This window comes from Sceloporus occidentalis, unplaced genomic scaffold (assembly GCF_023333645.1).
Source record: "Sceloporus occidentalis isolate IW3139 unplaced genomic scaffold, rSceOcc1.0.p SCAF_23, whole genome shotgun sequence".
In the NCBI taxonomy this organism is placed as follows: domain Eukaryota; kingdom Metazoa; phylum Chordata; class Lepidosauria; order Squamata; family Phrynosomatidae; genus Sceloporus; species Sceloporus occidentalis.
In genome coordinates, this window is record NW_028317003.1 from 4,748,180 (window position 1) to 4,774,299 (window position 26,120).

The following is a 26,120-nucleotide window of genomic DNA, read 5'->3' on the forward strand; positions in this document are numbered from 1 at the left end:
AATTTTATTTCAAACCTATTGAGCATGTTTTTTTCTTCTGTGGTTTCTCAGCTTTAAACTTGCACAATATGAGCCTCCGTGTCTTAAAATAAAATTATAGGATTTTACTAAAACATGACATAAAGTCATGATTTTATGAATGACACGGAGGCGAATATTGTCCCCCCACAGGAGCGTTTTTCCTATTTATTCCAAACTTTTCTTTTTCCCTCCCATAGGGGGTATTATTTTGTGGGGAACTTCTGGAGTCTCAGGTTTGGTCTACTTCTTGTTTATTTGTTTATTTGTTTATTTATTTGCTTATCTGTCGCTTTTATTTAGTCTTACCTTTTGCTTTTCCGGAGGCCCGTGGTTTACTATGTTTTTCTTCTGCGTCTGCTCATTGTGTTTTCTTGTCATTGAGAATTTATTGGACTAATTCGCTCCACATTCTCTGTTTATATCTTTTTCAGGTTGATTCATCTGACCTTAGTTGGGAGTCTGCAGTTATGGCGCAGAGTCGTTCTCTTCGCTCAGAAGTTTGATGTTCTCCAGTTGATTTGGTTGTTTCCACGTTGGATTCAACGTGTTTTCCCGACTTTGTGAGGGTGGTCTTCGTTGCAGCCAAGAAAGAGGAAGATTGTGGGCAGTGCTATCCCTTTTATATGGCCATGGAGATGGTGTGGGAGGAGCTATTGTGTACTTTATTGTTCATTATTTTTTCTACCAAATGTTGTATTTTTTCTTTGCTGCTGTTGGGTTAAATGCACAATATTCGCCTCCGTGTCTTTCATAAAATCATGACTTTACGTCATGTTTTAGTAAAATCCTATAATTTTCAGACACTGTCATTCATAACTGTTCCACTGTCTGCTTTTTTGGGCAGTGGTGATCCTCTGATCTTCTCCGACTGGCCCAGGGAGCTATAACTTCAATTGGAATCTGTGCTGCAGACAATAATGTATTCATATCTTTTAGCTGATATCTCCCCATATTTTGGGGTTTTTTCTCAGGAATTATTTTAGTGGGTATCATATTCTGAATTATTATATACTTACCAGAACAGGTTTTGTATTGCTACTTGGAACAAGTCTGCAACAAATGACCAATTGTGCTATATCACTGGATCAGTTTTCCTCTTTTTACATGGAAGAGAAAAATTCTAGTGAAATTTCAGCTAAAATACTTTTTTTTTCCTTATCCACATATATTGCGTTTGAGTAACCAGATGTTAACAATTCGATTAAATGTTGTGGTCAAAGGGGACATGTTTATCCTGTCAAATGAACAAATAAACAAATAATTTTGGCTTAAACGTGACTGCAATTTGTCTTAATGTATTCTGTCATACAATTTATAATTATGTTCAGAACCTGACTTCTACTATTCAATCTTTTTAGTTCCCATAAACAGATTTTAACAGTAAACTGTAGAGTGAATGGGTCATTTGCCATTGACAGACCTGTATAAACTAACCGGTTGCCATTCTAGAAGGATTGCCATTGTGTGACTTGACCATGTTCTTATTAAGTATTTTATAGAGGACAGATTGCGAGCATATCTAGGCAAGCCAGCTAACTAGGATTATGTTCATACGCTATTCCTCCTTCAGTATTGAATGGCATTATGCATACAGTAATGTGCGACACTGGAATGTTGTAGATCTGCCATTAGATTGTTATGTGAGATCTGAGCTATCATCCATACTTGGATGACCTCAAATCTCTGATTGCCAAGCACAATTCCAGATTCTAATGAATTGTTCTGTGTCACAGGAGCCCCACTTCCAAAATTAAGTCAGTATAACCATAGCTCCAAAGTTCAGGGCCACGTTGAGACAAGGGGTGCACTGCACCCAGGCACTACAAGGGTTGCGGGGGATCATGGTCTCCCTCTAACCAGACCAACTTTAATGGACTGGGAGATCTGTCACTTCAGAACCTTGGCTTCCTAGCTCCCTAGCACTATGCACTAGTTTATCATGCTGGGCGTCGGGATATGACATGATATCTCAAAACTCAGTCTACCGTGGGCACCAACAGGAAGCAACAAAGCAGAGATCTGAAGTGACAGCTCTCACTACAGTATGGAAGAGGAAGAAGGAGAGATACAGCGTAAAAACATAAGAGATGGGGGGAAAGGGGGTAGGTGATGGCATGTGTAAGTGCAGTGTATATGTGTAGGTGTGTTTAAAGGCAGTTTATATGGGTGTCTATGGGCAGGCGGTTGTAAGGGTAGTCTATATGTGTGTGTATGGTCAGGCATGTGTAAATGCAGTGTATGTGTACAGTGAATTTTCACCTTATTTTATTATTTTAGGTTAAAACTCTTCTTGTTTTGGACCACCCAAAAAACAAATATATATATATATATTGTGTGGGTACACTAAACGAGAGAGTAGAAAATGCAGCTAAACATTAGCACCGCATTAATGTTAAAAACATATTCAGCCATGAAGGGTACAATAAAAACATCCTGGTCCTTAAGTAGTTAATAACTGGTGTATGTATAATGGAGTGTATTATTGTAATGTATGTATATAATTTATAATACCACTTACAGGGACTACATCAGACATTTTTTCTCAATTTACTTTAGGGCAAACCCTCTAGCTTTTGGTCAACACAAAAAAAATATTTGTGATAAAATGATGCATTTTGAGCTTGCACATGGTGTGCTTTAGTTGTTTATTAAATACTTTTCTGTTCTGAGTAGAGTTTATGAACATGCATTTGTGAATGAGTGAATTAATTAGTGTTTGTGAATGAGTGTGTGTGTGAATGAGTGAATAAATATTTGTACATTAGTATGTTTGAATGAGTGAATGAATTAGTATGTGTAAATGAATATGTGTGAATAAATTTGTATGTGTAAATGAGTGAATGAATGAGTATGTGTGAAGGAATAAATGACTGTACAGTGTGTGTGTGTACAGGATGCATGATTTAAACACTATCCCCAGATAAACATTATCTGGGGATTAAGTTAACTATTCACTTCATAATTTATAAGATTTCCACAAATACATAGAAGAAAACTGATTTTTTTAAAAGAAACAATTTTATTCACACCAGACTGAAATCCACATAATGTATATATATAAAATGATTTCCACTACATCAAATACATGTACTTACAATTTAATCATTGAGCACCATTTAAACCAAATTAAGTGGAATATTAAAGTACAAGGTATCATTTCACTAAATGGGTTTGTTAGAAAACACCTTCTGTATTCATGCTTAGATGAATATTGTTGAGGTATTTTTTCAGTATCAAAAGTGCAGTTTATAATGCAAAAATGGATCAAGTGTTTTCCTTTTCCCTACAGCATTTAAAAAATATAAACCATGAACGTGACAAAAAATTCCCTTCAAAATAATAAGAAAATCTTACTTTTACTATAACAATGTAATATGGCAGATTCCTTTTGTATTTTTACATTTTGTGAAATACAGATTTCTAAACAAAATAAGCATAACACCAAATTTTGTGGGCTAGACTGTAACCTGCTGCCGGAAGGCCCCATTTAAAAAATGTTGCACTCCCATGGGTTGTTAACCAAGTCCTATTTGTGTTTCAGCATAGGGAGGATATGTGAACAGAGAGGAAGTTTTTTGCCTCCAGTGGTATATATTTAGCTTTTACTGGTCTGCTTATAGAGAGTTGGGGTGCAGGTTTATGACGTGTCTCTGTACCATAAGAGGAACATATATCTTTGGAGACTCAAATGTAATGGTTCTGCTACTGTTTAGGGCATGTATTTTAGTAGGCCTATGGTAGATACATATGTTTCCTTTTCCCATTTTATTTTATAGGCTCGTGCTGTCCGACTTTTACTTAGGGAAATCCATATGTTCAGAGATTCAGAGTCTATTGATACAATATAGCAAACCATGTGGCCCCATCTGACTGGATTGGACTATGGATATTCATGTCCCCCTTTTTTAGACAGGCATAATCTGCCAAATGTATATTTAGAAATAAAAAACTTGAAAGACTGGGTTATATTTTTGAAATCAGAGCAACACTGAGAGGATTGACAAGCCTTACCATGGTCACCTTGGTTGTATTTGTCAAGGAAAATCTGATTTCTGTAAAATTATTGCCTTTATATAAAAAAAAAGCTTTCATTTACAATAGCTCCATTTTTGCCTTCATAAATATGACTTCATATACTCAGCACCGAATAAAATAGGTAAAGCAAACACATCCCTGACCTAAAATGATGCTGTTCTTGATGTTGCCGACTATAGAAATGTTATTTTGATTGGGGATGTGTGGTTTAGGTGGGTTCGCAATCGCGGAACAGGACACTATTAATACTTAATTAAGCCTTATATAAGGACTCTGTATTTTTCACTCCTTGTGAATCAAATGATCTTAGGATGCAGACAAGCAGGCAACTTCACACTGCTCCTGAGTCTCAAAACGATTTTTGTTTCCTCCGCAGCCACCATACCAGAATTGTACACATCCATTCTGATTTGCATCGTACCGCCACTTCAGAGTATAATCTTGACAATCTCCTTCCTCCTGTCTTAATTTGCAGATTTCTGGATGAGAGGAGACAGTGTTTCAGTAAAATAAGATTACACAGGATAAATATAGTAATTTTCTCAGTATTAAAGACAAATCTGGATAACCATTGTGAACCTGTGCGCCACTGGCATCTAACCCAACATTCCTCAAGCCAAACTGGTGTAATTCTGGGACTGTTTATGTAGAGTCTGCAGTCTCAGTGTATTCATGTATCTGTATACATGTGTGTAGATTGTGAACTTGATTGAGCAGGGCCCTCCTCAATGTTTTTTTCTGAGAGTCCAAACTGTTATGTAATGCCATACATGTCCTTTTTGGCCATTGTACAGCTCTATCAAATATAAAAAAATTTCAATCAACAAATAATAATAATAATGTATGAAGATGTGCCACCACTAGAACTTGGCTAATAACCACCAATCTAAACCACCAATGTAGGCTTGAATCTTTATTGTGTTAATAATCAACACATGTGACCAAGGAAATTGTTACCTGATATATCTTATTATAATACTAGGTCCCCTCAATTTGGATTTTAATATGTACTTCTAGCAGTTGAACTACCTGCCTGCTACTTGCTATGTTTCTGACACAAAAGGGTTTATGGTTCTAGCTGAGCTATACAGAATACTCAGGGCCGGCCCTGCCATGGAGCAGAGTGGGGCAATTTTGATGAGGCGGTACTTTGCCGCCCCATGCGCCGATGCCGGCATGTAATGCTGAGCGCCGGAATACAACGTCATTTCCGGCACTCAGCAGTGAAGCAGCGCGCACCGCGACACAGAGCAGGGAGACTCGCCACAGGACTTCTGGAAGGTAAGTTTAGTACAAGGGGGGGGGGTAGATAATAGGGAGGGGGTAGATAATAGGGAGGGGGGGTAGATAATGAGCAGTGGCAGTGGCATTTCAAACTTTGCCCCAGGCGGCACTATGTCTTGGGCCAGCTTTAAGAGTACTTTGGAAGACCGTTCTACATACCTTTGGTGAATACGTGTACACCTTCATCGGTAGCTTCACCTATAGATGAATAAAAATATAGATGGCAACTGTTTAATAATATTAATAACACACTGGAAACATGGGCAATTTTTAGCACACTGCACACAATAACTATTGGTTTGTACTGTTCCCACAAGATGAAAGAGAAACCACATGCTTTATTGTCTAATGGTATTTATGGTTCATGACCATGAGCTGGGAACATTATTTTTTTAGAATAATAGAAAGATGAATAGCTAATCCCAACAGTATGAAGCTGCAGATATTTTATTAGTGGCATGTTATTGAAGCTGTAATGTATATTAGTTTACTAAGATATGAAAAACTGAACAGTGAAAAACCCAAGGCAGTTTGAATCGAGTAAAACAAGGTGTGAAAAAATAACATGGACATTTATTAATTAATGTTAAGATTATGTTGTTAAGCTGTCCCAACTACTCAACTACATACAGCCATTTCCCACTATGATATTAACCACCATAGTAATTATTTCTGGTTAACGGTAAGACAAGAACATCTATGTGGAAGCTAACTACAAATTATAAACAAAACGTTATGTTATTTGAAATTCCATAGTGTTTGGAATAAATATACAGACAAAAAAGATACAAGGATACTGTAAATGATGATCGAATAATAATCCCATACATTCATAACAAGGCTTGAATAGTAATACCGACGTGCAGTAAACCTAATGTACCAGTATATCTACATGATAAAATGTGTGAAATAGCCTCATAACATTACAGCCAAAACAAAATGTTGATCCCACAGGAATCCCAACAGCTGTAGAAACCTTATTAACAGGAAAAATATTGTCAATTGAGAATTGATATGATGTAATTTAAATAGAAACTTATCCTGAACTTTCTGTTTCGGATGGAAGTATACTGATTACTGATTTTTGCACTTGACTTCTCGCCATCCTCAGCTTAGTTTTTCTGGACTTTTTTTCCAAGTCACCAGTAAAATGTACCTCCTGAAGAGGCACTGACCTGATCCTACCCCTCACTCCCTCCCTCCATCCCCACAGCACAGGAGTTATATTTTAACTATATAACCTCTACCAACCCCAAACCTCTAGCTAAGTGTCTGAGGTGTGTGTGGTAGGGGGTTACATGCATGCACCCTTTTGCGGAGTAATTAGATCTGTCTGTGATAAAGAGCGGGGTGCCGCTCGAAACGCGTCCAGATTTCGGGTCTCCTGTGCACTTAGATGCACTCAGGTGTGAACTATGTTTTTATTATTGAAGTGAAATAAAAGCTGGAAGTTTTTTATTCAAGTGCTGGGTCGACCCCTTTTTTCTTTTTATCATGTTAGTGCCAGTACAATATGTGATTACACTATCACAATAAAACAATCATTTTTAATCCCAGAATACAATCCAAATCAAACAAAGCAGACACAAGAACTCATGTAGCCAATACCTCCCAAAATATTACACTGTTAGAGGTTTAATGGCTTAGTTTAGCATATGCTGGTTTCCTAACAAGGGACTAATTCAATATACTGCCATTTCAGATTACTTTGCTTTATCCTTTTTCCAAAGACAATTCACAATATATTTTTCGGTTAAATAAAAAAACCTATGAAAAAAATGAATTGCAAAGAAGGGCCAATAAAGAGGTCACCAAGATTTTTTTCTTTATGAAAACCAAAAGAAAATCAGAAATATATAAAATGGAAATCCACAAATAATGCCACATGATGATCGAAATCTCAACATCCAAACAGAAGCAGACAGTATGCTAGATTCTTAAGCATTTAATAGTTTCCAGATAATTGTTTTTTTTATTTCATTTAGGACAAACCACTTACGTTTGGGTGAGCAAGTCTGTAGACATTCATACTCAGAGCTAAATCTGTTTCCATTCCCATCACAACCTCCATACCAGAACTGGGAGCATGCATCAACATCTTTTACATAATACCACATGCGTTGGTATTCCCTGCATGCTGTGCCATAATTCATATCCAGTAAGCACTTGTCTGGAGCTAAAACAGGTGAGATTAAAAAGAAGTTCCTCAATATCCCAATATTTTAATTAGTTTTTTTTAAAAAAAAAAAACAATGACAGTTGCGTGGTCCCTTTAAATTTTCATGTGGTCCAATTTGCAAATGTATGGGGATATTCTGCAGAATGCCCCAAAATGCATTTGCCCCTTTCCCTACCCCCCAGCTTAATGACCTGCAAAACATGCATTTGCTGAATGGACTCACGTCCAGGGGACTGTTTGGTTTCCAATGCGCATGTGTAAAGTATTTTGAATTACTGATCTGACTTCTATCTTTATTCAGTACTATCCTAGTTACAAATAAGAAATGCTCTGGGAGCGCAACATGCTTTCTCAATACCTGTGCCAGTGCTCACAAACCACTACTGACTTTCTGCCATCAGCAGGCAGCCACTGGGTAAAATAGGCAGTGTCACCCTTCCCATATGATGGGATAACATACCCACTGGTTTAGGAGGCCAAATCAGACATCAGTAGTGGAGGAGAGGGCAGGGTCAGATTCAGAACGGGTAGGGCCAGAGGCATGACCACCCACCCACCTTACACAATAAGCCACATCGCTCAGCTGCACAGTGTCCCTGGAACAGCTCGTGGGGGTTGGCTATGAAGTCAAGGAATTGAATCCACTACTTTTCTATCCACTCCCACCTCAATAGACCTCATTAATCATCAAAGTGGGCCATCTTTCCAACCCTGATCGACAGTACACTTTTTCCCACAAAGTATTTGATGCATGGTTATGAAGCTTCTTAGTTGCTCACTAACCAGAAAATGGTTGATTCATCAGTTCATACACTATATTGCATACATGATCTTGAACAATTTCTTAATTGAACATTATTGGAGTTTGAAATGTAATCATTTTATTTATGTTATTTTTTATGCTATCCATACATTTTCATATATAAAAAATAAAAGAAAGAGGAAGAAATTAGTTTATGTCTATTTTAGTGGAGAATTGATTAGTTCTTAAACTGTATCCATTATAAAAAAAAAAAAAGAACTGAATGGAATTGGATGAAATGTATTTTGGCTAAATAGTAAACACAGACAGGTCCAGGTTAGGGCTTGAAAAGCATAAAAGCCAGATAGCCATGGATCTTACATTGTTTTATCTATATAAATATATTTTATTTAAATATAAAAAATATTTTACTCTGATGGTATATGATCTGTTGGGAAACATAATTCTTGGGATGTATACTTATTATTTCAAATATACTTATTATACAAATTATACTTATCACTATCAAAAAACGATAATTGACCATTAATTAATATAATGTACCCCATCCTCGCCATATTTAAAGCAGATGCAAATGCAAATTACAAGCATTCTTACAATGAGTTTCACTATCTATTTCCTTAACTGTCATGCTCCTCTGGAGTAATAAATTATGAATGCACAACAGGACTGTCCACAGGATTTTCAAGGCCAGGGTGAGAAGACTTTCAAGGGACTTTGCACTTGCCTATTATGGCTTAACAGTAAACACAGAAAGGTCCAGGTTAGGGCTTGAAAACGGATCTTACATTGTTTTATCTGTATCATATTTGTATCATATCTTCATCTCTATGGGTGTACCTCTTCATGACTCAAACAGGGCGGTTTGGCCAGGTGCTACAGAAATGTGTAATTGGAGAGTAGATATACCTGTAGTATGCTCTCTTGGAGGAGGGACTTCAGTGACTTCACATAAAAGAATGGCTTATTTTAGAGTGTGCGAGCACCTATAAGGAAAGGATCCAGGCAACGTCAGGGTGAGAGAGTGAGGTGTGATGTGACACAATTGCTGAATAATGGAGTAAGTATGTTTTAATGTGTGTATATGTTACAGTAAGTGTGTCAGTTACTGTGTACTGTGTTACTGTGGGGGGGCAAGGGGGCCACTCATCCCAGGCCAGAAGAAGCCAGCCTTCCCCTGAACACTACTCACTCATTGATAAACATATTCAAGAAAAACATGGGTAAGATTCAAAAATCATATGAAAATTGAAGCTAGCTGGTCAACTATGGGTAGGTTGACACTATGGCATTGTGTAGGCATCCATTCCCAGCTAGTGACGCAACAAAGGATGTGACATCACTAGGATAAAGGGACAGAAAGTTTGTTTTAAGCAGATGATAGATTTCAGGATGCTTTTTTGTTAGTTTTGAATATATGCATAGAATCAAGTGGACAAAATACTATTTTGATACCTGGATCATTGTACAATTACCTCAATTGATTCTAAATGTAAAATAGGAAGCAGTCTTGTAAGAATTATGCCATGTGCCTTAGTTTACTTTACAACAAACCACTTAATTTGGGTTGACGTATAAATTTCAGAAACATAGGTTGTGGAATGAAAGGTCCTTCACCCTGAGATTCTGACAAAAACCCAGAATAAAATGCATTCTTCACATGAAAATCACATAAAATTAATGGATTCATCACATGAAAATAGGTGGACATTTAACTTTAAGCTTGCAAGGCCACTGAAGTCTCTTTTCCAGTGTGTTGGGCCACCACATACCTATTGACATGGGTAGAGGAAGGAGATACCATTATCCCCTCACCTGCTCTACAACTAAGTGCAACTTTATCAAGGCATACAATGTTTGGGTCACACACATTATAACCCCCATTTGGCTGGAGCCCAAGCAATACCCAGTTTCGATAGTCCATATACCCATTCTTCCAGCAGGGTAGAGCGGACAGATTAAATGTAACATAACCAGATTGAGAAAACATGCAAGAGAAATAAAACTGGGCCTCTTATATCACACATCACTGATATTACACACATATGGTACATACCATTGCTTATAATCTTTGTCTCAACTGCCATTCCAACAGTCTCTTTCGGTGTTTCTGAGTCTTCCTCTGTTATCTCCTCATATTCAGTTTCCTCTTCTAGTACTTCTTCCACATATTCTACATCCTCCTCTGGAGGAATTTCAACTGTGGGTAAACTACAGATGCAGAATATGTTTCTATATGCTCTTGTCATTTCATAGACACAAAGCAATCTTAAAAAGAATGAGCTGTATCTTGCAATAACGCAAACAGCCTTCCAGTAAAAGTGGTAGAGGTTACTACACTGAGATTTTTTCAAAAGGCTATGTTGAATATAAGATAAGCCAAAGGACAAAATATGGTGAGAGTTTTTTATACGTCTTTAGTCAAAACTCACCTTTCCGGTAAAAAGAACACAGAGTCTCCGCGCCCTTCACACTCTCCTTGCATCACTAATGGAGGGTATCTATTCATTTCGCCTGAAAGCAAGAGCACAAATCTCTTATAGACATGAATTACAGTGAGTAAAAAATTTACATTAATATTTTAGCGATAGCGCTAATAGAGAGAAGGAATAAAAACACTGCATATGTTCAATAATACAGACCAAAAAAATGAATACACAATAAATAGTACATATAAAACATATGACAGTTTAGATAGAAGATCCAGCTCCACAAATAAGGGTTAAAAATTCAAAATTTAATTAGACCAGTTAAAACATGATAGACAAAAAAAGAGAAAAAAGAGAGATGTGCTCAAGTGATTGAGAAAAAATACGCCAACGCGTTTCAAACCTTACGGTTCTTAATCATGGCTTAAAAGTATGTTGCTGCTACTGCACCTTATATATAAATGACTCTGTCTAGAGATTGATCTATGCTCACGCCCCCTCGTTAACCCATAATTAGTCAACATAGGGAATGGGTGCAATTAATACAAACCAAACCAAGGGAGCGGGTGCAATTGATACAAATCAAATCAAAAGCAAATCAAGGGAGCGGGTGCAATTGATATAAATCATGGTAGACATGGAAATTCTACATCAAATGATAATTTCAGTACGTATAACAAATGAACAAAAATCAACGTAATAATAATAATATAATATATAAAGTTTAATAAATATATGCTAGGTCATTTCTATAATTCATGCCCACAGGAAATCTCGTGTCAAGGCATAAAATCCAAAAAGCTTCCCTTAGGCGAAGAGCACGGGACCAATCACCTCCCCTATTAGGGGGGTGAACGCGTTCTATGCCTATTACTTCTAAATTTGTTGTATTACCATTATGTATTTCACTGAAATGTTTGGATAAACCAGACATGGATCGTAGCGAAGAAAGAGCTGTACCTAAATCATGTATGTGTTCATATATACGTCTTTTAAACTTTCGGGTAGTGCACCCGACATATTGTACATTACATGAAGTACATGTTGCTAAATATATGACATGCGTTGTATCACAATTGATGAAAGTTTTTATAGAGTAGCTTTTGCGATTACTTAGTGACCTAAACAAATTAGTTTTCTTGATGTAACTACACAAGTTGCACCTGGGTTTAGAGCATTTGTAACATCCTTTAAGATGTAACCAACTACGTACATTATCACTGGTTGAAAAATCACTAGGAGACAATTGATTACGTAGTGTACAGCCTCTTTTCGCTACTACTTTAACACCATTTCTGAGAATCTCACTGAGGATGTCATTTTCATAAAGCACCGGTAAATGCCTGATTAAAATATCCTTTATGTGTGTGAACTCAGTGCTATATGCAGTGGAAAATGTAATATGCTTTGGATCATAATTAGCGTATTTTTTGGGCTTATGGGATGAAACATCTGAATCTATGGTGAATAATAAATCACTACGTTTTTTTGAGCTTACAATATTTTGGGCTCTATTTAAGATGGTATTAGAGTAACCTCTTCTTCTGAGTCTATTGGTAATATCATTACGTGTGATGTCATAACTCAATTCATTGGAAGAGGCTCTTTTCGCACGAATATATTCACCTACAGGGAGATTACGAATTACATGTCGAGGATGGCAACTGGAAGCATGTAATGTGCTGTTCCCAGACGTGGGTTTACGGAACAAAGACGTAACCACCTTGGCTCTAACCACGTCACCGCTTAAACACACATCTAGAAAATTAATGGTATTGCCACCCCATTCTAATGTAAATTTGAGATTTAATTCATTAGAATTAATATGATGTAGAAAATTATCTGCCTCAAAACGTGGCCCTGTCCATACCAAGAGGAGGTCATCTATATATCGGCCATACCAGCTAATCCAAGATGTAAACGGATTTGTGGCCACATACAGGTGACTCTCCTCCCAGTAGGACATGTAGAGATTCGCCAAAGTGGGGGAAAATTTTGCACCCATAGGACAACCAGTAATTTGAAAATAAAAATTGCTGTCAAACCTAAAAAAATTATGTTCTAACAGAAATCGTAGAACATCCAAAACATATGATTGTAAAAAAGTACTATATGTGCTGTATTTCTTTAAGTGAAAATTAACTGCAGCCACAGCCTGTTTATGGGGAATGCAAGAATAAAGTGAGACAACATCACATGACATCCATGAACAGCCATCTGACCATGGCATAACATCCATAGCTGTTAATAAGGATTTAGTATCTCGTATATAGCCCATAGTACGAATAACTAAAGGTTGAAGCAATTCATCCATCCATGCGCCCAGTCTCTCATGTACTGACCCTATCCCTGCCACAATAGGGCGAAGGGGAGGGGGAAAAACATTTTTGTGAATCTTAGGCAGCGCATGAAAAACAGGGCAAACCGGAAAATCAGGGCACAAGAACTCCTGTTGTTGAGTAGAGAGAATATTCAGGGAGACGCCCTCAGACACTATGTGTTTCAACTTCTGCTTAATTAGCTCCGTAGGGTCGTGAGATATTGGTTTATATGTAGATGTGTCCCGCAAGATATCAAGAACAAGTTGCTGGTATAGTGTCCTGTCCATGATAACTGTGGCTCCTCCTTTGTCAGCTCCACGAATAATCAAATAGGGATTAGTTTTAAGTTCCTGAAGCGCCAAACGTTGTGATTTGGTAAGATTTTTTATTGAGTTTTTTCTACTGGCGTCTAATTGCTTTAGATCCTGTTCCACCTTATACTGAAATGTGTCCATCGACGTAGTGCGGGAATTTATAGGATAAAAGAATGGATTAGAAGTTTTGAATCTGTCCTTAGTATCTTCAATAAATAAATCCATTTCTGGATATTGATCAGACTGTAGATCTATAAGGCTGAGTACATTAACATATTAACGCATGAGCAAGTGGAGGTCTTGAGAAAAGGGTTAAATTTTGTTCCGGATCGATCCTTCAACTTATACAATACCCTACAGGATGTTAACCGATTTGTTAGATCGCTAACAATTAAAAAACATTTTTTCACGGAGAATTCTCTGGGTCACATTAACACTGCAGATTCTACTAAAACAATCCAAAGTGAAATTAATATTGTGGGATCTAGTCAACTTCCGTTACATTCTTCATTTGTGGATAATGTGTCATTACTCAGCCTTATAGATCTACAGTCTGATCAATATCCAGAAATGGATTTATTTATTGAAGATACTAAGGACAGATTCAAAACTTCTAATCCATTCTTTTATCCTATAAATTCCCGCACTACGTCGATGGACACATTTCAGTATAAGGTAGAACAGGATCTAAAGCAATTAGACGCCAGTAGAAAAAACTCAATAAAAAATCTTACCAAATCACAACGTTTGGCGCTTCAGGAACTTAAAACTAATCCCTATTTGATTATTCGTGGAGCTGACAAAGGAGGAGCCACAGTTATCATGGACAGGACACTATACCAGCAACTTGTTCTTGATATCTTGCGGGACACATCTACATATAAACCAATATCTCACGACCCTACGGAGCTAATTAAGCAGAAGTTGAAACACATAGTGTCTGAGGGCGTCTCCCTGAATATTCTCTCTACTCAACAACAGGAGTTCTTGTGCCCTGATTTTCCGGTTTGCCCTGTTTTTCATGCGCTGCCTAAGATTCACAAAAATGTTTTTCCCCCTCCCCTTCGCCCTATTGTGGCAGGGATAGGGTCAGTACATGAGAGACTGGGCGCATGGATGGATGAATTGCTTCAACCTTTAGTTATTCGTACTATGGGCTATATACGAGATACTAAATCCTTATTAACAGCTATGGATGTTATGCCATGGTCAGATGGCTGTTCATGGATGTCATGTGATGTTGTCTCACTTTATTCTTGCATTCCCCATAAACAGGCTGTGGCTGCAGTTAATTTTCACTTAAAGAAATACAGCACATATAGTACTTTTTTACAATCATATGTTTTGGATGTTCTACGATTTCTGTTAGAACATAATTTTTTTAGGTTTGACAGCAATTTTTATTTTCAAATTACTGGTTGTCCTATGGGTGCAAAATTTTCCCCCACTTTGGCGAATCTCTACATGTCCTACTGGGAGGAGAGTCACCTGTATGTGGCCACAAATCCGTTTACATCTTGGATTAGCTGGTATGGCCGATATATAGATGACCTCCTCTTGGTATGGACAGGGCCACGTTTTGAGGCAGATAATTTTCTACATCATATTAATTCTAATGAATTAAATCTCAAATTTACATTAGAATGGGGTGGCAATACCATTAATTTTCTAGATGTGTGTTTAACCGGTGACGTGGTTAGAGCCAAGGTGGTTACGTCTTTGTTCCGTAAACCCACGTCTGGGAACAGCACATTACATGCTTCCAGTTGCCATCCTCGACATGTAATTCGTAATCTCCCTGTAGGTGAATATATTCGTGCGAAAAGAGCCTCTTCCAATGAATTGAGTTATGACATCACACGTAATGATATTACCAATAGACTCAGAAGAAGAGGTTACTCTAATACCATCTTAAATAGAGCCCAAAATATTGTAAGCTCAAAAAAACGTAGTGATTTATTATTCACCATAGATTCAGATGTTTCATCCCATAAGCCCAAAAAATACGCTAATTATGATCCAAAGCATATTACATTTTCCACTGCATATAGCACTGAGTTCACACACATAAAGGATATTTTAATCAGGCATTTACCGGTGCTTTATGAAAATGACATCCTCAGTGAGATTCTCAGAAATGGTGTTAAAGTAGTAGCGAAAAGAGGCTGTACACTACGTAATCAATTGTCTCCTAGTGATTTTTCAACCAGTGATAATGTACGTAGTTGGTTACATCTTAAAGGATGTTACAAATGCTCTAAACCCAGGTGCAACTTGTGTAGTTACATCAAGAAAACTAATTTGTTTAGGTTACTAAGTAATCGCAAAAGCTACTCTATAAAAACTTTCATCAATTGTGATACAACGCATGTCATATATTTAGCAACATGTACTTCATGTAATGTACAATATGTCGGGTGCACTACCCGAAAGTTTAAAAGACGTATATATGAACACATACATGATTTAGGTACAGCTCTTTCTTCGCTACGATCCATGTCTGGTTTATCCAAACATTTCAGTGAAATACATAATGGTAATACAACAAATTTAGAAGTAATAGGCATAGAACGCGTTCACCCCCCTAATAGGGGAGGTGATTGGTCCCGTGCTCTTCGCCTAAGGGAAGCTTTTTGGATTTTATGCCTTGACACGAGATTTCCTGTGGGCATGAATTATAGAAATGACCTAGCATATATTTATTAAACTTTATATATTATATTATTATTATTACGTTGATTTTTGTTCATTTGTTATACGTACTGAAATTATCATTTGATGTAGAATTTCCATGTCTACCATGATTTATATCAATTGCACCCGCTCCCTTGATTTGCTTTTGATTTGATTTGTATCAATTGCACCCGCTCCCTTGGTTTGGTTTGTATTAATTGCACCCATTCCCTATGTTGACTAATTATGGGTTAACGAGGGGGGCGTGAGCATAGATCAATCTCTAGACAGAGTCATTTATATATAAGGTGCAGTAGCAGCAACATACTTTTAAGCCATGATTAAGAACCGTAAGGTTTGAAACGCGTTGGCGTATTTTTTCTCAATCACTTGAGCACATCTCTCTTTTTTCTCTTTTTTTGTCTATCATGTTTTAACTGGTCTAATTAAATTTTGAATTTTTAACCCTTATTTGTGGAGCTGGATCTTCTATCTAAACTGTCATTTGGATTAACCGAGGATATGGCTCGGCCTTCTATCCCGTGCTCCCTGCAATTTGAAGCGTCTCTGCAAAACATCTAAATGGTGAGCTGGAGTTATCTTTGTTTTTTGTTACATTTTACATATAAAACATATTCCATTGGAATAAAAGTGACAAAGAATTAAACACATTAAAACAGGTAATGGTTGACAAACATAAGCCTTTTAGGTAGTACTAGCTGCAAATCAAACAATATGTAGCTAGTCGGCTTCAGGATAAAAGACCTGAGATATTGGAACTCTTGATGTAGAGGATGTCCGCTATATATGATGTGCACTAAAGTGGATGGAAGATCTGTGTAGGACTATACCCCTGACTTTAGTCCATTAACTTGCATAGATGACTTAAAACCATATTAATTTGATTACTAATCGAATAAACACAAAAACATAAAATATTTGAGCTTGTTCCCTTTGAACAGAAACGTCTCTTTTGCGCACTATATTTTTTCAATGCAACTGATTTGGTACACAACAAAAATGCACATAATTTACACTTCTATGAACTCACGGACTTTGATATTTCGTACACAAAATATGGAAAAAAATCAGATGTAATAAAATAATAAAAATGTGCAGCTTACTGTGAAGAAGATTCACGAAGGCTTGAGTGAACCTCTGCGCATACTCCAGCTCAGAGTTGGAAACACTATGCAAGTGCAGTAAGTGCTGGTCATGTGGAAGGCTAGAAAGCTCCATCAGCTCATTGTTATTTATTTCTTTTCCAAATGCTAGAACAAACAGGGTAAATTTCTCACATTTAGCTCTCCGAGACACCTCTTTCAGTTTTTCTCGGTCCCAGTAACTTGTTCTGCTTCCAAGGATCACAAAAATGACTTTGTGCTTCCTTGCCCTAGTAGCTTTTGCAAAAACATTATTGATAGCCCACTGGACTGAGTAGCCGACTGCAGATGGACCTTCCAGCTGTGTGACATCTTCCTGGATGTGCCTCTTCATCTGGTTCGTGTCGTCATAACTGACCAGATCAAACTCAGTTTTAACAGGACTTATATTTCGGTTTGGCATGAAACCTGGGACTGTTTGTTGGACAACAGCCACTCTGGCACCTGTATCTGATGTCTTGGGCTTGTTTGATATAAGGAAATGATCCAGCATGTTGCTCACAAAAGCCTTTTCACGTTGAAAGTCATCACTTCTAATGCTGCGTGAGCCATCTAACATGAATATGATATCCATATCTACTTCAGATGGAGGTACAGGGTCCAGTTCACATTCCTCATCAGGACTGCATTTATCTAGAAAGAATATATAGTTTTATTATTACACAAGGCATGTTTACCGTGATGTTATGTATTAGCTATTGTTCACATGCATTAACACAGCGGACTTTCTTGGTTAAATTATTGCAATCAGCAATTGAAGATTCAGTTTTGGTTGGAACATCAAAGAATAAAATACGATACATATAGAAACCTTGCTCCATCTTGTCATTGACTTATGAAGTATTATCTGTGATTTTGTTATTATTATAATATACCGTATGTAAAAAAAGCAGTGTTAAATTGCTTCAAATCATAGTAGTCCAGGGAGAGGATGTGAATGTACCCAGGGCCGGCCCTACAATGGAGCCGACTGGGGCAATTGCCCCAGGCGGCACTTCAGAAGGGGCGGCACTTTGCCGCCCCAAGCGGTTTTTTTTTTTGGTTTTTTTTAAGCGGAGGAGAGAGAGAGGGGCACCGAGTGGTTTTCGCTTACCCGCTCGGCGCCCCTCTCTCTCTCCTCTGCGGCGAGTTTCCCTGTTCGGTCTCTGTGCCGGCTTGTAATGCAGAGCGCCAGAAGTGACGTGAATTTCCGGCGCTCAGCATTACAAGCCGGCACCGTGGCAGCACAGGGAGACTCGCCGCAGGACTGTTTAAGGGTAAGTACCAGTGGGGGGCGGGTAGATAATGCCGCCCCCCCCCGGCTTCGGCGGGGGGCGGCATTTTAAACTTCGCCCCAGGCGGCGTTAAGTCTTCGGCCGGCCCTGAATGTACCCATCACAGTATTACAGCCAATAATGCTCTGCTTTGGTGTAAGCTTTAAAGCTCCTCCTGGCAGATTGAGGGTTCTTAGTTTTCAAATTGGTCATAATAAAAATAATGTTGTACATAACGTATAATCTGTTTACAGTCTCATTAAAAACCTGAACTCTTACCATAACAAAGTGAGCACTGGGAAATTACTTCTAGTCTCTGGTCTTGCAGCCTTCTCCAAACAAATAACTGAAACCTTCTGCTTTCGTCCACCTAAGAAACACAAGCAAGGGTTCAGTGGAGTAGCACCTGTGCCATATTCTTCAGAGAGAAATATTTAGTTTAACCTCAAAGGGCATCCCTTTCAGTGAAATATATTAGAGTTTCATATGCCCATTGCCCCTAGTGGTATGAAAGGGTGCATTGACAGGAATACTATATCCCAAGATATCATTAATATGTCTAATGTATAAATAGTACACTTTCCCATAAGTAATTTGTATTAGCAATTATGATGACTATAGTGTAAAACAGGGTGAGACTTGATAAAGAAATTTAGGTAGAAAAGAATACATTTACTGTATTATGTGCTTACTGAAAAAGCATTTCTGACATTAGGGACATCATTGAAGGCAATCACAGCTGGTACTATATTAAGTGCATTGAATTCCAAAACAGCAGTATTGATTGAAGTAGCATCCTGGGATGGACCGTTGGCAAAGAACACGGCAACTTTCCTTATGAGAACTCCTTGACGAATACGCTTGAATATATTTCTTCCTACAAATCGCATGGCTTCACCAATATTCCTCTGTGAAGATGACTTCTCTGGAGCAATACCTCGAATTGCCTCCAAAAGCAGACTTTTTTTCTTGTAATCAGAGAAACGGATGAGATATTTAACATTACTATTATATGAGACAACTGCAACTCTGGCTCCCCTAGGACAATTACTTTCGGTTATTTCCAATGGTTCAATCAAAGATATCATAATGTCTTTCATGCGTTGAAATGCAGAGGGTGAAACATCTTGAGATGCATCAATGGCAAACACTATTTCAGTTGGGTATACAGGACATTTCTGACCACCTTAGGCAAAAAATAGAAATGAAATGTTACTTGTGTTGTTTTTCTGGAATGCACGATCACAGTTCACAAGTATAGTATAAAATGGAACATTTTCCAGAGGCGGAATCCTCAACAGGAACTAAATATATGTAACTCAGATCAGTGTATATGTAGTTTTTCAAAATAATTTCTTTAACTGGAATAAGGAGTTTTCAACACTGGAATAGTACTGGTTTCTTCTAATATTAAAAGTGTTTATTCTAGTAATAGAAGAAAGCAATATCATGTGAATGTTGAGAATTCCTTATTTTATTTATCTAACAATGCTCGGAAGACATCTAATTAAAAGTATTCATTTCAGCCAAAATAAAGTGAGCCTAAATTTGGATGTATTGGAGAGGTCACAAGGGAGATAATAAGTTTGTTCTTGGAAGCTTAGTTCAGAAATGCAATAGTGAACATTAACTGTATGCAAACAAAATTCTACATCAAATAATGTACCTTCACACAAATTTCATTATATATATATATATATATATATATATATATATATATAAAACATCTATTAATTATTAATATTTTAATAAATAAATGATTTACCTGAGAAGCAAGCTGTAGATAAAAAAAAACAAAAAAACAGATTTAAGTCACAATCATTTAAAAATATGATTTAGAACTAGGCACAAAATTCTATAGTTTTTCAACTAAAAGAAATCAAAAGACCATACATATGAAATGTAAAAAATATATGCGGGGCATCCTCCATTAAATACCCGGTGAGTTCCCTATGCAGGACAGCAAGAGTAATCTTTAAGTAAAATGCATTAATATGTTTTTCAACATATTTCACAGTGTTACGTAATACATCTCAATACCCTGCAAATTCTGCATTGGCTCCCATCCTGTAATAGTAAAAAGATTGTTGTTTCTACTGGTTTTCAATTTCCCCCCTGGGTCTTAAGAACTCTTAGAGATCTGAAACTAACTGATATAATGCTGCAGTGCTTTCTGCTTCGTAATATTAGGTTTACTTTCATTGGGAGAAGTGAACTTTATATGAATTCACAAACGTGACTATAGCATGCCATGAAATCGGAAGAAACAAACTCCTACTTACGGCAATTCTCTCGAGTAAAATTCACAAGTTCACAAGGCTGTAAAAAAAATATGTACTTTATGTATATTAAAAACGTGTAAAAAAGCTCCTGCTACTTCACTTTAATACTGCTACTCTGGGAAATGATTAAATAACGTAAATGCCGTTATCAGTTTTAAAGATTGCAAATGCATACCGTCATGGCTGTGGTCCCTTGTTGTCCTTTTAAGCCCTAAAACATTATAAAAAATATGTTGGAGCAGATATCTTACATGGTGCTACATTTTTGCCTAAATAGTTTAAATCCAGAAAAAAATCTTACCCTTGGCCCAGGTCGTCCTCTCTCTCCTGGATCTCCAGTTGATCCTCGTTCACCAGATTTGCCCTAAAACATTACATCAGATGATGATCAAAAAAAACCAAACTATTAATCCTAACCCCTTAACCAAAACTCTCACTGTATATTTATTTAAATGCGATTAGTCTGATAAACTGATGGAGCTACAATTAGAGGCTCTGACGATCAGGGATCACCAAATTACATGCATTTTTGTTCCTTAAATCCTTACAATAAAGTGGCTTATGTGACAAATTTATGTGGATTATTACCAGACATGCTCAGTAAATTACTTTAAAAACCATATGAATTATCTACTGTTAAGTTGTGAAAGAGAACAGCTGGGAGTGATCAGACAAATACTGCTGCTCACTCGATTCCTATCACTTGAAGGCTATGTTAGTTTTTAATTTCTTGTAAGAAGTCACAAGTGACCTATGGACCTACTCTATACTGTTCTTTTGTAAATAAATAGTTGTTGACTGTTGGCATGATGTTTTGTTAACAGAATTGTGGCCTGTGACTGAAAAAATAACATTTTATATCATCAGCTATACCATATTCACATATACTTGATATACCTTGCCAGGAGGAACACAATTTGAGTTAGGGAAAAGAAATACCTGTAATACCTGCTAATGTAATTTATTGGTAAGATATCTAAAGGTCTGCCTCCTGGTGCTAAGTGTCTGGATGTGTGTGTTAGTGTTAAGTTTCTAATTGTGTTGGTGTTTGTGTGTGTAGTGCAAGTGTCTTGGTGTGTGTTAGTGCACCCTCCCGAGGTCAGGCTCTGGAACTGCCTTTGTATGGTAGATGATCTAATAGTCAAATTTATAGATATGTTCTTGCTGTAAAAGGTAATTACTTCAACCTGACTCCATAAAAAACGCCATGGAGATCACCTTTACCCTGTACGTCATTGTTTCATCAAAACGAGCCTACAAAACTCAAGTATCGCTATCATCTATCATCCATTGGTGCTGTATGTATACATATGCTTTGTTGAATAAATGAACCTATTTAAGAAGTCTTAGAAGCTGTGGTCACTGAGACATTTAGACATTAAAGCAAAACACAAGATCTAAAGAAACAGACAATCAAAAATAGATTAGGGAGTTTGCTTATGTTTTACACAATACCATTTCTTAGATGTTTCTAGTTAAGGTTCAGTGACACAGACAGCAGTTGATTCTTTGTAAAATAATGCTGCAAAGGGGGTATCATTTGCTACTGTGTCTGTCCTGAAGTAAAACCAAGTAATCTTAATTACTAATTTTACGGTAATATTTTAGCCTTATATGGTCCTTGTTGCATGTCAGCAATGTTGTACAAAAGCGTTATGAATCTTTGGTTTCCAAATCAAGTTTTTGACTCTTTGTAAGGTAATAAAGAGTTCCAGGAATTGTAAAAATAATCAGCCTTTAGCGACTCACTCTTCTTCCTCTAACTCCTTTAGGTCCAAAATCACCCGGCCTGCCGGGATCTCCATCTTCTCCCTGTTAAATAATACACTGTTGTATGATGACATATATCCAAATGTATGCTACATACTAGTACCAGTTTTGGACACTTAAATTAAATAGATACCCAGAACATAGACCTAACAAGATACCATCATGGACCGAAACAGCACTGATCATTCAAGTTATAAAATTACATAATAATCTTATTACATCACCTTATGATAAAAGTGTAGAAGCACTTCTAACACCATTAATATGATAAAAAATATCTGCCTTGAACTGTAGCTTCGCTAACATGCAGCTGCCAAACAGTAGCATTCAAACTGGTATGAGTTTATGGCATTTGGGACTAGGACTATAATCTAAAGCATACCTTCTATGAAATCACTTTATAATGTGGCCCATTAGCCAATGTGTAACAGAGGATCCTAGAGGAGTTTTAAGTAGATGTCAGGCATGCTACAAATTATTCCTATTATCTTTAATTTACTGTATATATAGCGTCCAACAATTAATTCAGCGCTCCTTACAATACATATATTCAAGGGGTAAAACAGAACTAGAATTAAGAGACTATGACATTACACTCTAATGTCATGAATTCTAAAGCAGGGGAAATGCAGACCTGTCCATTAAAAATATATTTTTTACATTGTTGCTTTAATAATTGCATCACGGTAGCCTGTTTTAGCTTAAAATGTTCTTGATACCAACTTTCTATAAAGAATTGAAAAAGAGTGTGGAGGGAAAATGATATACTTACTTGAGAACCAGGATAACCTGGAAATCCTATATGACCCTGAAGGAAATATTAGATTGTATTTAGTAAAATGAAAAAATGCATGCAGTGGTATCAATGAACATTCTACAGTAATAAACTAAGAGCTTGACATATTCCAATATTCATGAAGGTAAAAGTTGGCGGATAATTCCAACTATTGCATTAATATCAGGGATTGTTCCAGGCATTCAGGCTGATGGTGTCTTCTTTTATCTCCATATAGAAGCTGGGCGGCATAGTGCCTGGTTAGGAGGAGGGGGTCTCCATGAGTGGGTATTTAGGTTAACCCTTTTAAGCTAGTAGAAGATAGTAAGAGGATGGGGTAAAGCACCCCTCATCCATTTGGGGATCGAATGCATGCTCTAGAGGTCCCCTTATAAGCTGTGATTTCCAGAAACTCAGGCTAGATCTACGGAGAGTTACCACATACTTTTTTATTACTTGATTAGCATGTGAGCCAATGGTAAAAAAAGAATTGGCAATATGAAACTAAAAAATAAAATCCACATTATCCATTATATATGTTTATTATTAATGAGCGGCACTGTCCTTCTGTGAACAGGTTACATTAGGTAATCTCTTTCCGCATTTCTGTGCAATAATCCTGGATTGTCAGGCATATGTCCTTATCATAAGATTTGTATCATATGTGATTGAGAAAGTCTCTTGGGATGAACAATTAAACCCATACCAAAAAAAAACAACATCATGATTTATACCACCATGGCACATTGCTCACACTTCTCCAGAACAAGAGATGAGACAATCCTATTTGGGAAGGAGTGGGTTGGCCTTTTGCCAATATTGTCCAAACCTTGCAGAGGTGAGAGCATAGTGGGTTCCTTTGACTTTACCTGCCCCCCCCCCCGTACAGAATCACAAATGTATGTGATCTTAAAGAGATCAATATAAACAACTGTTCTGCAGGCTACAGTGTTATATACAGTAATGAAGTGTAGCACTAAATAATAATTTCACATTGTTCCCATAAACCTTATTTCACTACTTTGTATTATAGCAGCAGCAGTTACTTTCTGCACCAAAGCAATGACAAATTCTTGGCATATTGTGATATTTATTTTGGCTGAGAACGAGAACTCTTTATTATGTATAGTGAATTGTTTCTACAGTGACCATGAACCAAAGTTACCATAAAGATTATTATTATTAATGGCCGCAAAAGCAAAATCACTAAATAGTTTAATTGTATTCAATGGTCAAAATAAGCAGTGTATACATATTTAAAACCTACCATAGGTATAACACATGGAAAAAGAAATCTTTTTTTTTCCTTGGGACCAAAATGGTTATTCCTCTCTGCTGACATATATCTGTACCTTTGCTGTTTTGCTAATTGTTACATACAACACAGAAATATAGAATTTGACCCATCTAGTCTAACACGTGGGCTAACAGCAATCACAGTCCCATCATGCCTAGGTTCCAGCACTTACACACCCATGCTATAACACACAAACTCATTCATTCATATACTCATTAATTCACAGATTCATTCCCTCAATCATGATTACCCGGAGTGAAGGCTAAGTGAATATTGCTTCTTGGCAACAAATGGCATTTTAGGGTTCAGCAACTTGAGCTATAAGAACTAGCTGAGAAGCAGGAAGATGCAGAGCAGAATTCAGAGAGATCTTATGCGGTGATGGAAGAAACTTTCGCCTTCTGCAAGACCAGTGAAGAGAAAAGATCTACAGGTCAGCCCCCCTTTCGAAGAACATCACTCCCTTTATTGATTTTTCCCCCTGTATTTCTTATTGTACACTTTTCCTGTGAGTATCACATATATGCATACTAGTACATTTTGTTACGGCACCATTTTTGAATAAATGTGATGCAGGCACTCAGCTAAAGGGGGTAGGCAACAAAAGGAAGGACTGTGGGGAAAACAAGGAGGAAGATGACGACAAGAGCCCAAACATGGGCTCCTATCATAAAACGGCCCCAAAATCTGTCCCATTCTCTCCAGATTCCAATGATATTCAAACAGAGATGGAGAAAATGATTGAGGAACTGACTGCATCTGAAGAGCCGTCAACATAGACTGAAGCCTCAACCAGCTGGATGCCATTGGGCCAGACTGTTTCCTTGAAATGGTCTCTTGGAGCAAATCATATTGAACCTTGAGGATAATATCACATATACAACATATATAAAGATTAAGCTTCTCTCTGGTGAGTCCTAACCTTTATTACTTTGATTATGGTGTAATATAACTTTTCTTGCATCTCAGTCACCTGATATCTATACGTTAAAGGAGAGCTCTATACCATTTTCCCAGTTGTACTGTCACTTGCAATTTCTGTCCGGGAGCTAGGCTGCGGTTGACATCTGATTGTAGATGGTTTCTGGGCAGGTGGGTCTGTGTGGCTTATCTTTGTGTATGCACACCCTAAGGACCCAGTTGACAACCACCAGATAACTTGTAATCAATAGGACTTTTACTGCCTGATCGAGATAGGGGGGTGTAGCTATTGTTAAACATTGCACTGTTGCAGAGGTGGGAGATTGTGGAGGAACTGTGCACAGTATATGTAGATAAGGTAGCTGAGAAGGGCCACTTCCCTTCTGTAGCTCAGTGGTGGGAGTACACCAAGGTCAAACTTCGCAGCTTCCTTCAGGTGAAGGATGGACAGCAGGCCAGTAATACGAGGATGGACTTCAGAAGGCTGCAGAGCAAGTTCCAGTCTCTATTGGAACTTCTGCAGTGCAGATGGAAGGTGAAGGATGAGCTCGAGGAGACCAAAGTGAGCCTTAAAAGGCACTTTGATGAAGAATCTCAGTGAATCCAAAAGTGGGGAATCTTGAGAATGGAGAGAAATGCA

General features: G+C 37.4%; 1 protein-coding gene across 1 annotated transcript in view; it reads right to left on the reverse strand.

Annotated features, from left to right (window-relative positions):
• Window positions 1–4,362: 4,362 nt before the first annotated feature.
• The window catches only part of LOC149300720 (collagen alpha-6(VI) chain-like), a 54,605-nt gene continuing 32,847 nt past the window's right edge, over window positions 4,363–26,120 (reverse strand). The window contains exons 25-37 of the mRNA XM_089484770.1: window positions 23,260–23,295; window positions 21,019–21,081; window positions 20,893–20,928; window positions 20,718–20,754; window positions 20,201–20,212; window positions 19,128–19,621; window positions 18,715–18,805; window positions 17,144–17,815; window positions 10,715–10,796; window positions 10,339–10,493; window positions 7,340–7,516; window positions 5,500–5,538; window positions 4,363–4,535 (exon numbers count right to left, since the gene is read on the reverse strand). Coding sequence (XP_089340896.1) covers window positions 4,363–4,535; window positions 5,500–5,538; window positions 7,340–7,516; window positions 10,339–10,493; window positions 10,715–10,796; window positions 17,144–17,815; window positions 18,715–18,805; window positions 19,128–19,621; window positions 20,201–20,212; window positions 20,718–20,754; window positions 20,893–20,928; window positions 21,019–21,081; window positions 23,260–23,295 — 2,067 coding nt within the window. The remainder of the gene's footprint in view (window positions 4,536–5,499; window positions 5,539–7,339; window positions 7,517–10,338; window positions 10,494–10,714; window positions 10,797–17,143; window positions 17,816–18,714; window positions 18,806–19,127; window positions 19,622–20,200; window positions 20,213–20,717; window positions 20,755–20,892; window positions 20,929–21,018; window positions 21,082–23,259; window positions 23,296–26,120) is intronic.